The sequence below is a fragment of the Gigantopelta aegis genome, chromosome 2 (assembly GCF_016097555.1).
Source record: "Gigantopelta aegis isolate Gae_Host chromosome 2, Gae_host_genome, whole genome shotgun sequence".
NCBI lineage: Eukaryota > Metazoa > Mollusca > Gastropoda > Neomphalida > Peltospiridae > Gigantopelta > Gigantopelta aegis.
Window position 1 is genome coordinate 42,659,555 of NC_054700.1, and position 14,246 is coordinate 42,673,800.

The following is a 14,246-nucleotide window of genomic DNA, read 5'->3' on the forward strand; positions in this document are numbered from 1 at the left end:
ATTTCACACCATTACAAGGATATTGGCAATCCAATTAAAATTAGCTCCACTGGTTAATAGACCAGTAGAGCTAATTTTAATCAGATTGGGATGTTTGCCATCTTGAGTGAAATGTTTAAGCCTAATAGGTTAAATATTATTAAAATAGTAACAGATTCAAAATTGTAAGCAAAAATGCGACGCGAGGAAGAAGTGCAATAAGTGAAAATAGTGTCGCATCCATTTACTTAGAATTTTGAATATGTTGCTTTTTTAATAATATTTTATATGATATTTTGTTTTTAATGAAAAAAAACCCCAGGATATAGCCTATGTTTAGTTTGTTGTGAGGGAACAAACGGAAGTCTTGCTAGGGTTAAAAACGATAAGCGTAGGCCTACGAGACGGGCTGGAGCAAAACCTGAAATTCGAGAAAAAATAATAGAGATATTCGGGCAAACTGTGCTAACCTGAAACCTTTTTACCATGTATTTCCATCATTCTACCCTCACAATTAGTTGTAATACATGTAAACATTCGTTTTGATTCGTTTACAACCCTATGGTTGTAATGGTAATATGAATAAATGTTATTCAGATTCGGGCATTTTCGTTAAATTCGGGCAAAACCCAGGCCACCCCCCCCCCCCCCCCCCGATAACAAATGGGAGCACGTACACCTATGCTAAAAACGTTCAACTCAGGATAGTGCTTTTAAGCAAAGGATCAATCGTCATAGGATCCTGTGTCCAGTAATCAGTTATCCTACACGGGACTATTATGTGCACGGGAAGAGGTTTTGGGGTCAAAACTTCTCCCTGCTCAAGGAAATTTTCTGTTGTCTCAGTATATTTTTGGCGAGTATGACTAGACCAGCTGGACTAGACTCCCCTATAAACTTTGGTCACCACAGTCTAGACCCCTTCCTGTTAAAAATTCCTACACTTGTGCCTGCATCCAATTCTTCAGATCATCTCATTGCAGAAGAGGTCTAACAAACGTCTCATTTCTCTATTTAACCGTTAGTACACGTGTTAAACTAAAGAATTTGTGTTCCGTGCAATTTGGCACATATCCCTAAAAATATTTTTAAAAAAAAGAAGTAAAAAAGAATAATATAAATAAATAAATAATAATAAAACTAAACAGGTTATATATGTGAAACATTTTTATTGATTATTTTCTATAAAATACCCTTTAAATGGTTAAATGCCTTGATTTCACATAATGTCATTTCATCTGCGCCCTAATTTAAATACAAAAACATATATATACAAGCACTGTACATTGAAGGATTTTCAATGGTTTTATTTACGAAAATAATATCTGATGACTGCAATGTATGATTTCTCAATGATTGTTATTTGTATGAACGGGGAGCCCTATCACAAACACACGACTAGGCAAATTGAGCATTGTCAGGGCAAACACAGCATTTACTTTAATAGGCTTATATATCTTACCTACTATTAGGATATTACAAAAATATAATCAGCGTCCTTTCTTCTAGTGGTGAGCAAAATGACAATCCTAACGACAAGAACATTTATTATATATACATCATACATAGGTTACCATCTTATAATACTTATTGCGGTTTTCATTTTTAAAACAAATATTTAACCTCTTTTGTAAATTCCCTGATATTTGCTTCAAGAGACATCTTTGGTCTGCGGTGTTGCAGTCTGAATCGGCTTTATAAAACGTTTTCAGTATTTAACAGCTTTTCACATTGTAGCCTAATATCTTTTTAAATATGATATGGTATCAAACAATTAAAATAGGTGAACATTTCCCTTTCAGTTACCTGACGATTTGTCAAGGTCATTTGGTCCACATCCACTCTGTATGTTAACGTCTTCTCGATAATAGTGTAGGACCATAGAACAGTTGTTTGTGTTATGTTATTTATGTGAATATATTATAATTTCATGTCCCAAAGAGAGCCTCTTTTGACAAAGCTCTTTGTTTTGTTAGTCTTCTTTCATTATGTTGAAGCTGTTATATAATGTCATTTCCAAAATCGAGCCTCTTGACAGAGGCCTTGATTTTGCTAGTCTTCTTTTAACTTATGTTGAAGATGTTATAATTTCATTTCCCAAAGAGAGCCTCTTTTGACAGCGGCCTTGGTTTTGCTAGAGTCTTCAATCTGGCTCTGTGCTCACTGGAAGCAGACGTAGGCGTTATTGAAGGGAGATGACTCTGGGATGACACAGTTCGGGGATTGGAAGGCGTTGATGAAAGAGATCCGGAAGCTGACGTTAAATTCTGAAATAATACAAGATGCATTATAAATTTTGCAACAGGCTGACGTAGGCCTAAGACACGTCCGACCTGTGCAGGTTCTGGCCTTCGTTAGATCGTGTGTCCATTATTTTTGTGAGAAGAATGTTAATTCTTTAACATATTTTATAACTAGGGCCTCCAGGAGTCCAAAATATTGGACTCAAGTACTCGAGGGTCAAACTCGACCTTGACCCGAGTACCCTACACTTACACTGTGACTAGATGATAAAGAGAATAAGGAATAAAACAAACTAGCATTATGCATCTTAATTCAAGCGCTGGACATGGATGCCAAATCATGCCATTGTACTGCATTCCACTCATTCCACTTTTGCTTTCCCTCCATGTTTCATAGCCTTAACGTGTAACTGGAGGCAAACGTATGGCAAAATGACGTAAAATATTTTTATAATTAGTTTTCTTCCTTGCACGAGTACTCGAGTCTTGTGAACGGAATCGAGTTGCTAGACTCAACCCGTGTGCGAGTACTTTTGGAGACCTTGTTAAAGTTTTATAATGTAGTTCAACAACAAATTATTGTAACTGAACTGCAGCCTTAATGAACAACCTTTGCCTTTATTGCAGATGCAATTTCTATACAGGCATACAACGAAGATGGTGAAAAAAGAATTTAAAATAAATTCACACAATAGCATTCTCCCTGTCCCATTTAGGCCTATGATAATTGCAAGGTCAACATTAAATAATATTAGTTTTGGTAAGATATGATTTTTGAACTTGTTCATTGGTTAATATATCATGTATTACCTCAGTAAAACCGTTGTTCATATGACTTTTCTCTCGTGCAAACATTTGAATGGACGTCTGTTGAGCGTGTACTATTTTAGATTGAGGTAGTGATTTGTTAGTTGAACCTTTCAAAACGTCCACCGATTGGCTGACGTAGGGAGGTGTGGATGGGTGGTAGCCATTTTGTTGAACTTGTAATGGCGATTTCGTGCTTTTTGTTCTCCCCGTGCGCTGGTCAACAAAGATGGGTTGCTGATTGGTGAACATGCGATTGAAGTTCAAGTCTCGATTACTCAGTTCTAAACGATACCTCTGCACCTCACGTCTCAGTCTCTCCAATTCATCGTTCTGGTTCTTTTCGGGAAATAAAAAGAAACAAGAAAATATACACTAATTGTTTAATCCTTTTATGGACCAATCTTTAAAACAACGGAAAACAGTAAAGGCCTTGATATACCGGCCTCGGTGGTGTAGTAGTTCGCCTCCCAATACCGGCTCCCATCCAGAGCACAGGTATCCCCAAACAATAACGTCTGATATATGTTATAGTAACGTTATATAATAAAGAGTACTCTTTATATATGCAACTATAGTATTTATATTAGGGGTGTCTGTTTGGTGGTACTTGTGATCCAGAGCGAGTTTAACGACTCGATGGGTAGGCGTAAGGCCATTACACCAACTCACTAACTACTAACCCACTGTCCTGGACAGAAAGCTCAGATAGCTGAGGTGTGTGCCCAGGACAGCATGCTTGAACCGTAATTGGATATAAGCACGAACATAAGTATGAATGAAAATGAATGTTGTTTGACACCCCCCTCAGTGTTTAATAACTCAGTGGGTATAGCCACTACACCGACTTCTCTCGCGATAATCACCAACCCACTGTCCTGGACAGACAGCCCACATTGCCAAGGTGTATGACCAGGATAGCGTGCTTAAATCTTATTTCGATAAAAGCACGGAAATAAGTATACGTTGTTTGACTCAAGTATATCTATTTTGTATCAAGCAATACATGGACTTAGAGTGTGATGGTGGTGGTGGAATAGTGATTAATGTGGAGAGGGGAAGAAGATGGGCAATTTCTCAAATCAGATTTGGTGGGCTTAATAGCTTAGCTTTTTGTGTGTTTATAAACGTAGGCATATTTAAATACAAATAGTACAAATAGCACATAACACACACACACACACACACACACACACACACAAATGTGTTGAGTGCATGGTTAAATAAAAATATTTCTTTCCTTCCGCCACTCCATGAGTTACTCTTTTCGATTAATTGTTAGGAAGGAATCGTTTACATGTACCATCCCATATACAGAATAACACATATCACGGCCTTTGTTATACTAGTTGTGGTCGAAACGAGAAGTAGCCCAAATAGCTCAACGACGAGGAATCGATTCTAAACCGACCGCGCATCAGGCGAACACTTTGCCACTGGGCTACGTCCCGCGATCTAAATTCACTGATTTCAAACCATGTATGCGTGTACTTACAGCGTACGAAGCAATCCTTGGCGCTCTGCCATTCTGGTTGCTGACGATCTCCGATATTTTGCGATTGAATTCTTTTTTCAGAGTCTTTAATTCGTGTTCCAACTGCCTGTTTTTCGCCATCAGCTGTTCCCGCGCCTGGTGGCCCTCCTCCAGCAGCTCGTGCATGTGCGTCAGCTCCTGCTCCAGCCTCGTGTTGCTCCTCTCAAACTCGCGAACCGTGTCCGCATTCTCCTTCTCCGAGTCCCGGACAGTCCTTTCCAGACCGGCAACGTATTTTTTCAGTTTCTCGAGATCTGTGTCTCGTTTTAAAAGTTCCTCTGACTTGTACGTCAGTTGATTTGTAACACCCTGACGTAATTTTTCTATATCCTTCTGAGCGTTGATGAGAAGGTCTCTAAGGTTTTGGCACTCGTTTCTCTCATCCTGTAAAAGCATCTCGCCGTCAGAAACCTTTTTTCTCCATTCCTCTTCTCTAGTTTTCATTTCTTCGTTCAATAAAGACCTCCATTTGCTTTCATCTACACCCTTCTGCGTTTGTGCGTCCTCTAACTCCACTTCCAGAGCACTAATCTTTTGTTTGGCATCAGCAATAACCAACTGAATTTCATATTCATACGCGTCCTTCAGAGCCTCGATTTCAACCTCTTTCTCGTGGTTTCTCGTGAACAGCATGTGAACGACTTGTGTGAGTTCTGCAACTTTTTTGGACATGCGAAACTCGAAACTTCGCCCAGTTTTATCCATCTCGTTTCTGCTGTGACATTTGTCATTGGATACATAAACCATGAATGCTTTTCAAGTAGAGTATGTGCGGTTCAGTATGCAATTCACTTCAGACCATCACCTGTTAAAAATAAGATTCTATTATTAGACAACATTCGAATACTTTCACAAGTGGTGTAACTACATATGTCACCCAAACAAACCAGATGTTTGAATGTATGGATCCATGAATAGCAATATAACATACACATACCCTATCAATATTCTATTATGGTACACAAATAGGTCTGCAGACGCGTAACTTCTCTTAAGCCTCGTCTACAAGATCATAATTTTTTTTTAAACTATGCATTCTCCCCGTATATTGATACTGCCATTTTGAATATCATATGACGTAGAACTGTGATCACATGTGCTAAAGTGTCGGATTGGTGATTTTAAGTGGGGACAAGCTGCAACATTTGTCCAAAAGATGAAGCATGAAGCTAAATCTTGTAACATGTTGCAGGGTGTCCGGCCTTGTCCAACTTTGTTACAAAATCGGTCTATACTTTCATACATGTGTTGATCAACAAGTGGGGACAGCTTGTCCAACAATGTTTTTGAACAATTGTATGATCGTGTAGACAGATCTTTAGTTAAAAAGTCGCATGAAAAATCATATATAACCGGTGTGATGGACACTTTTGCGTGTGAGAGAGAGAGAGAACGAATAACACGTGGTGTGTATGTCCCTTTACCGTAATACCGTGCAAGTGGAAACTAAAATAGATTCTACTGAAAATGTTTAGATCGAAGTCATATACCTACCTTTGTATGACTGCATTATTGTATAGTAATGGATTTCCAATGCCTGTGACTACAAATATATCTTATCGAATTGGTGTTGGTATTGTCGGAAACAATAGGACCGCAAGACGTCCGGGGTTGTATTGACGTTGTTCATTGGTGTGTTTACTCTGATATTGGCTTATCGCGGTGCTGTACAATTGCACTTGCGTATCGTCCGCGGCTTCTGTTCGGCTACCATTAACGCCCAATGCGTGTTTGTTATGGGTTTATAATACAGCTTTGTGATAATAATGATTAAATACGTGATTATCAACATGATGCATTGATGTAGGTTTTTTTCCCCCTTTAAAACACCTGTGATTTGTACACTATTCTAAAAAGTGTTTACAATCTCAAGCTTATAACATTCATTCATTCATTCATTCATTCTCTCTCTCTCTCTCTCTCTCTCTCTCTCTCTCTCTCTCTCACACACACACACACACACACACCACCCCTTTCTCTACCTGTAATTACCCCTCTCTCCTCTCTCACCCACTCCCTCTCTTTATCTCTCTCTCTCTCTCTCTCTCTCTCTCTCTCTCTCTCTCTCTCTCTCTCTCTCTGTTATATATTGCTGATTTATTTCATTTTCTTAATGGCACGGTGGCAGATTAAAACCTCCGTAACAGTTATTAATTATAATTTACCATTATTTACCTGTCAGTTTATATTACAGTTGTCTCAATATTTACAAAAATGACCATACAACTTTATTATAAGGTATTCCTGTTCTTAATGAAAATGTATTATATTTTTGATTAAACATCTACCACAGGCTTTATATGATATTGTATTAATTTATTTTGACAGGACGAAATGACTTCATTGTTAAAGTATTGTATTGACCTTGAGAAACTTTGTCACGATATGCCAGTGTGTTTTCTTTCAGAGAATACATCAGGGATTTATCAAGGATTTTTCACCAGGGTCCCATGGCTGATGGGATTGAGAAAACTAACGCGAGTTTAGTCATAAACGGGAAATATTTCGGGTCATCGAATTTATGCAGCTGTAATATTATTTAAAATATATAACTAATTATATTTATTTTGTTTTAATACATTTTTCTTAATTAAATAAATAATAAAACAAAATTCACCTGGTTTATTGTTCTGATTTTCAGTTATATAATGAAGACAACTGTTCTTTAATTTAACTCCCACATAACTGTTAAAAGTTATATTTATTCACTTAGAATGACATTAAGAGAAACTGAATTTTTCAGTTTGAACTACATTTAATATCAATCAATATTCACAGTTCAGTACATGCCGATATGGCAACCGCACATACCAATTTAAAGTTTTAACTTATTAAATAACCGTTAATAACATTTCATGATACCATAGTGGCAATTACATGTACTTGTGTATCAGTGCTGACCGACATACCAAACCTTCAAATGTATTAAAAAGAAGGTCATTTAGTCTAAAAATATAATACTGGTATGTAAAAAGTACATACTATAAAGAATACTATTAAAAATAAATTAATAGCTAATATATATATATAGATCTATGATAAAGAAAAAAAGCTTTGTTAGCATATATATATATATATATATATATATATATCACAGTTAAAAGGCTTATAGTAGGTCTATTATACTCCCACTCACAAATATTATAAAGTAAGAAAAGAAAAAAAGGGAACCAATTTTCTTATGTAAGTGCATTGTTGTTAAATTTGTGTTATTTCATCATATAATGAACTTGAAAAACAATATGCTTTAAAAATTGCGATTTCTCGGGATAGAAGAAAAACTTGATCAAATCTTAGGTATCGTGGATAAAGACCTGTCATAACAGTAAGTGTAGCTTACGTCACAGTTTGTTTTGATCACATTTGATAAGATCACATTGAGTTACCATAGCTGCTTCCAATTGTTGTTTGGGAGATTCTGTGAGAATTATTAACTTTGTTAAATTCACTTATCAGAATAGACATAATATCAACATATTTATTCATCAAATTTGGCATTTTTAGTGACATGTAAGTACGCAAGGATGTCTTTTCGAGGAACGCAAAAACTATAATATATCAACCAAATTTATTTTTAAAAATAGCGCGATATAATCCCTTGGAGGGAAAACGATATGGATTGAATGGAAAAAAAATCATTTGACAAACAGAACAAATTTGACCTTGTCATAAGATAGCTAAGTTTACCTGAACAGAGACATAATCTTTTAGCCTCAGGTAAATTGCTGTGAATGGTATCTTGAAGTTGCACGAGAGACCAAGAAGTATGTATGCACTAGAAACCAAGAAGTATAATGTGAACTTTTAACAGAGAGAGAGAGAGAGAGAGAGAGAGAGAGAGAGAGAGAGAGAGAGAGAGAGAGAGAGAGAGAGAGAGAGAGAAACTTCCAGAAACGATATGTCATATGATAGGTCACAGGTAGATATGAACAAACATTTAGGATTCCATGCCAGCTTTATAGAGCTGCTTGTTCAGACCGGTCTCTATATTTGGACATGTATATCAAACATAATACAGAATGACATTTAGAAAGAGATATTAAAAAGGTATACGTCATCAGGGATTACACTAAAATATGCCATAAAAATACTGATAAAAATCTTCTATTTTATTGTGAATTTGTGACACTGGTGTCTGTCTCTCTCTCTCTCTCCCTATCTTTCTTTAATTTCCTCTCCCGTTCTCTCTCCCGTCCCTCTCTCTCTCTCTCTCTCTCTCTCTCTCTCTCTCTCTCTCTCTCTCTCTCTCTCTCTCTCTCTGATGGCCGTTGATTAATATCGTCGGTTGAGAGAAAGAATGTGCCATCTGCAATTATAAATATCTTTATGCTTTCAACCGACGAACGGGACCCAGTTGAGCTGATTTCAGAGTAAACATCCGCAATGTCTTGAAAATTTATAACAAAATCTACGTCAAAAAGTAAACCAACAACAACAACAACAAAAAAAAATACAAACTTGCCTGTGAATATGATAGTTTAGATGTACAAGGATATCCATTAATTCATGCTGACATATTCTCTGTGACTTACGCTTTGACCAGACGTCACAACACTTCTACTCGACCTGGTAGGCCTACGCATTAGCTTGTCAACATGACTCTATCCCGGATCAAAAGGATTGAACTTGCAGTACTGTCATTGCAAAGCAAACACTTGCGTGTCCATACATGCTGACAAAAAGGGTCTATGTTGTTCAAATATTAAACTCACGAAGATGACAGTTGTAACAATGTGAGTTTACTCGTTAGTTGTCAACCGAGGCATATCACGCCTAACGTGATAGACCTAAAATAACTGTATATATAATCACAGGACCGTATAACTAACGGTTTACCGGCTTCAGTAGACCACTGATTTTACTATCGGGCTGATAGGTACTGGTTTCGTATCCCGGTATCTGCACCGACCCAGAGTGATGGTGCATATAATGATATTAAGGACAAGATGTAAGACCATTAAACTGACCTCTCTCACCTTGCCTTCATTAGAAAAGGGACTGTCCCAACATGTTACCGACTAAAGGACTAAGATACTGAGTAACAAAAGTAATGTAAATATTTCAATATATATATATATATATATATATATATATATATATTTTTTTTTTTTTTTTTTTTTTTTTTTTTTTTTTCATGATACAATTAATTTTGTTAATAGATTGTTAAAATGTGTCTAAAATGTTCACAGAGCATTGATAACTTTAATAGTCCCAAAAACTAATGCGATTCAAAGTTAATCATTTTAAATAAATTAAAAGAAAACAAAATTAAAATTGCGTTTCTTTTGTTGTTCAGCGTATATGAAATACTTTTGCTGTTTTTTTGTTGTTGTTTTTTTGCTTAGAATATCGGTGTCTGTATATTAAGTAATGTTTCTGGGTCGTCCTAATGTAGTAGTGTTGGTATAAAGTGCTCCTACTGGCGGTACCTAGTGGGAATTTCCCCATTGGCTCAGTTGGTAGAGCTCTGGACTCTCGTACTGAGAGTATGTGGTTCGAGTCCCCTCAGTGGATGTTGATTATTCTGTTACACTAATGTTTGTAGTAAAATATATTAGGGGATAGAATGACGTTTACCCTATTATAAACATTAGGACGATAAAAAACACTGAATACATCATGAGTCAATACCTCTCATTGCGGTGAAGGCTTTTTTTAAAAAGAGGATTCACAGGGACTTTTAGTATTTATTAAGGGTGGTTAAGGAATGGATCCACTAAAACTCTTTATATTAATTTGTTTCGTCCTTTGCTAAACAGAAAAGAAAAAGAAAAAAAAGTCCTAAGTTTACTGGACTAGTCATAAGCGTACGGGCTCCCATTTTTTGTATTAAGGGCAGGCCGATTTTTGCCCGAATTAAACGATAATGCCCTAATCTGGATATAGAGTTGTAAATGAATCACTACTCGTTTTCACATGGATTTTGTGGGTAGAATTATGGAAATACATGGTAAGAAGGTTTCAGACCAGCTTATTTTGACCATATTTGACGATTTCATCCAGCACTAGGGGGGCAGTGCTCCCCTCCTTCCCCACCCTACACCACTGTCTCGTACGCTTAAGGACCGGGACTAGTATACCAAAAAAAAAAAAAATCAACCAAGACAAGCTGTCAATATAGACTAGTTTTATTCAGCAGCTAACTACCGTTAAATGAATATCTTGACTTCGCTTTCTTTGTAGCATAGGGGCGGGGCGTGCTTCACAACTGGTCGTGGTATGTACTATCCTGCCTGTGGGATGGTGCATACAAAAGATCCCTTGGTGCTAATCGAAAAGAGTAGCCCATGAAGTGACGACAGTGGGTTTCCTCTCTCAATATCTGTGTGGTCCTTAACTATATGTCTGACGCCATATAACCGTAAATAAAATGTGTTGAGTGCGTCGCTAAATAAAACATTTCTTTCTTCTTCCTTCTTTGTAACATGTTTCTTGCTAGTATTTAGCATTTCCATCGACAAACATTACGTAATAAATACTAGTACAAACTCTTACATGCAGAATATCAGTGTCCCTATAACCTGCGTGTTTCTGGTCTCTTGAACGTTTGTATTAGCTCAAACTGGATATTTTGCTTCCCACTAATTTCGTACGTATGAAAAAAAATACAATAGTAGAAAATAGAGTGCAGTTTAAAACTTACATTAGGCGGACCAGAAACATATTAGAGATATAAATAATGATATTCTAAGAATACCTAATGAATATACGAGATATGGGGTCGGGGGTCAACTGTCTCCCAGTGCTGGGGTCAACTGTTTAGTAATAATGCCAATATGAATAAACGTTGTTATCTAATTCAGACATTTTTGTTTTAAATCGGACAGAAATCAGCCTGCCACAATGACCAAAAAATAGGAGTCCGTACGCTTAATGTTAATAAAATGTACTTTTAATCGTTAAAAGGTTTATTCTCAGTTTACTGCCAATGTAACTTATGTTTACGACACAAAGAGACTTTATGATTACTAAAATTGTTTTTTAAAGATTTTTAATCAGTGTCTGTATAAACAAGATGTTTCTTGACGTCCTATTGCTTCTGGTAGCCCAAACCGGATTTTACCTTCCAATAATTTTGTGCACAAATATTTTTTAATAATGATACGAAGTAAAATGAAAATTATTGCTACAAACTGCATACGATCGCGAACATATTGGATATACAGACACTGGTATTCTAAAAAAAACCTGTTTTCATTGAATATGTAATTTTAGTCGCCAAATAAACTGTTCGTCGGAAACATCTTACAATGGCAGCAAACTCGGGATAGTCCCTTTAAAACAGCCCTGTTCTTAGGAAACCTCTTACAATGGCAGAAAACCCGGGATAGTCCCTTTAAAACAGCCCTGTTCGTCAGAAACATCTTACAATGGCAGCAAACTCGGGATAGTCCCTTTAAAACAGCCCTGTTCGTCGGAAACATCTTACAATGGCAGCAAACTCGGGATAGTCCCTTTAAAACAGCCCTGTTCTTAGGAAACCTCTTACAATGGCAGAAAACTCGGGATAGTCCCTTTAAAACAGCCCTGTTCGTCGGAAACATCTTACAATGGCAGCAAACTCGGGATAGTCCCTTTAAAACAGCCCTGTTCTTAGGAAACCTCTTACAATGGCAGCAAACTCGGGATAGTCCCTTTAAAACAGCCCTGTTCGTCGGAAACCTCTTACAATGGCAGCAAACTCGGGATAGTCCCTTTAAAACAGCCCTGTTCTTAGGAAACACCTTACAATGGCAGCAAACTCGGGATAGTCCCTTTAAAACAGCCCTGTTCTTAGGAAACACCTTACAATGGCAGCAAACTCGGGATAGTCCCTTTAAAACAGCCCTGTTCTTAGGAAACCTCTTACAATGGCAGCAAACTCGGGATAGTCCCTTTAAAACAACCCTGTTCGTCGGAAACCTCTTACAATGGCAGCAAACTCGGGATAGTCCTTTTAAAACAGCCCTGTTCTTAGGAAACCTCTTACAATGGCAGCAAACTCGGGATAGTCCCTTTAAAACAGCCCTGTTCTTAGGAAACACCTTACAATGGCAGCAAACTCGGGATAGTCCCTTTAAAACAGCCCTGTTCTTAGGAAACACCTTACAATGGCAGCAAACTCGGGATAGTCCCTTTAAAACAGCCCTGTTCTTAGGAAACCTCTTACAATGGCAGCAAACTCGGGATAGTCCCTTTAAAACAACCCTGTTCGTCGGAAACCTCTTACAATGGCAGCAAACTCGGGATAGTCCCTTTAAAACAGCCCTGTTCTTAGGAAACCTCTTACAATGGCAGCAAACTCGGGATAGTCCCTTTAAAACAGCCCTGTTCTTAGGAAACACCTTACAATGGCAGCAAACTCGGGATAGTCCCTTTAAAACAGCCCTGTTCTTAGGAAACACCTTACAATGGCAGCAAACTCGGGATAGTCCCTTTAAAACAGCCCTGTTCTTAGGAAACACCTTACAATGGCAGCAAACTCGGGATAGTCCCTTTAAAACAGCCCTGTTCTTAGGAAACCTCTTACACGGGCCATATTAAAGGGACAGACCCTAGTTTTTAAACACTAAGGCATATTTTTTACCTAGACCCTAGTTACAAACCGTAAATATGGACACTAAGTTTGGTTACTTTACAATCCTGTTACAAATTTGGATACAACAGAGTGAAACAAGAGTCTGTGACGTTGAAATACCCTTAAAAATAAACTAAAACGCGACTCCATAACTGTTACTTCTCAGACGTACGTGCGTTTTTAATAATATGAAAAATGCAGTTTGTGGTGTTGGAAACACTAGAATGACCAGAAACATTTCGGTTGTACGGAAATTGATAATCTAAACAATAAAATATAAGTAAAGTTTTATTTCAGTGATCATAAACGGCTCTAATAGTGAGAAATATGCTGTAGTGTTTACAAACTAGAGTCTGTCCCTTTAAGGTATGTATATGTGATTATAGTGGTGGTCTGGGAACTGCAGGACATTCGGTGCCTAAGGTTCGAGTCCCAGCAACGACACGAGAAAAAATTGATGATACCAAAAAGGATATATATATATATATTGTATCCTTTGCACACATGCGTTTATATGTTTGTATATTAAACCAGTCAAACCCGACATACGTACAATATATAGATATTTATACATCTATACATATAACAAAACAAATCATATATATATATATATATATATATATATATATATATATATATATATATATATATATATATATATATATATATATATATATTTTTTTTTTAATATAAAACTAAAGTTTAAAACATAGTCTAAATGTAATTTTATTTTTAAAGAGTCATTACTATTTGATTTGAAAACTTATTTAAATTATGAAATCCTACCTCAGTCAACAACGTCAACAGCTGTGCTGGTCCGTTTATCCATGCGTCTGTTTGTGAGCGTATATAATTCCTACCCTACTATGACAACTAGCGGTGCCTTGATTAAGTTGTCCGTATCGACAACACACGTGTCAGCGTGGACTAGATCGAACCTTGTCAAGTAGTCGATACTGGTCGTGTACCGATTGCTTCCGTTACCGGACTGGCATTACAGGTATAAATGTACACGTCCACTTCGCTGTCACTTTCTGTTGTCTGTACGTCAAGGCATGACAGGCACGACACGAAAAACACATACACAGACGTTTGATATGGTAACTGGGAAAAAAAAGTTACCAGT

The 14,246-nt window shown here is 37.0% G+C and overlaps 1 protein-coding gene across 2 annotated transcripts; it reads right to left on the minus strand.

Moving 5' to 3' along the window:
• Positions 1-1,133: 1,133 nt before the first annotated feature.
• On the minus strand, positions 1,134-14,246 carry LOC121378392 (protein FAM184A-like). 2 transcript variants are annotated; one of them, XM_041506544.1, is made up of 4 exons: positions 13,907-14,246; positions 4,525-5,368; positions 3,033-3,368; positions 1,134-2,246 (listed from the first exon to the last, which is right to left on the minus strand). In XM_041506544.1, the coding sequence occupies exons 2-4, from the start codon at positions 5,308-5,310 to the stop codon at positions 2,070-2,072; spliced, it is 1,299 nt and encodes a 432-aa protein (XP_041362478.1). In that variant the 5' UTR covers positions 5,311-5,368; positions 13,907-14,246; the 3' UTR covers positions 1,134-2,069. The 2 variants fall into 2 exon arrangements, with proteins under 2 accessions (XP_041362478.1, XP_041362488.1); XM_041506554.1 differs by lacking the exon at positions 13,907-14,246 and adding an exon at positions 8,251-8,340.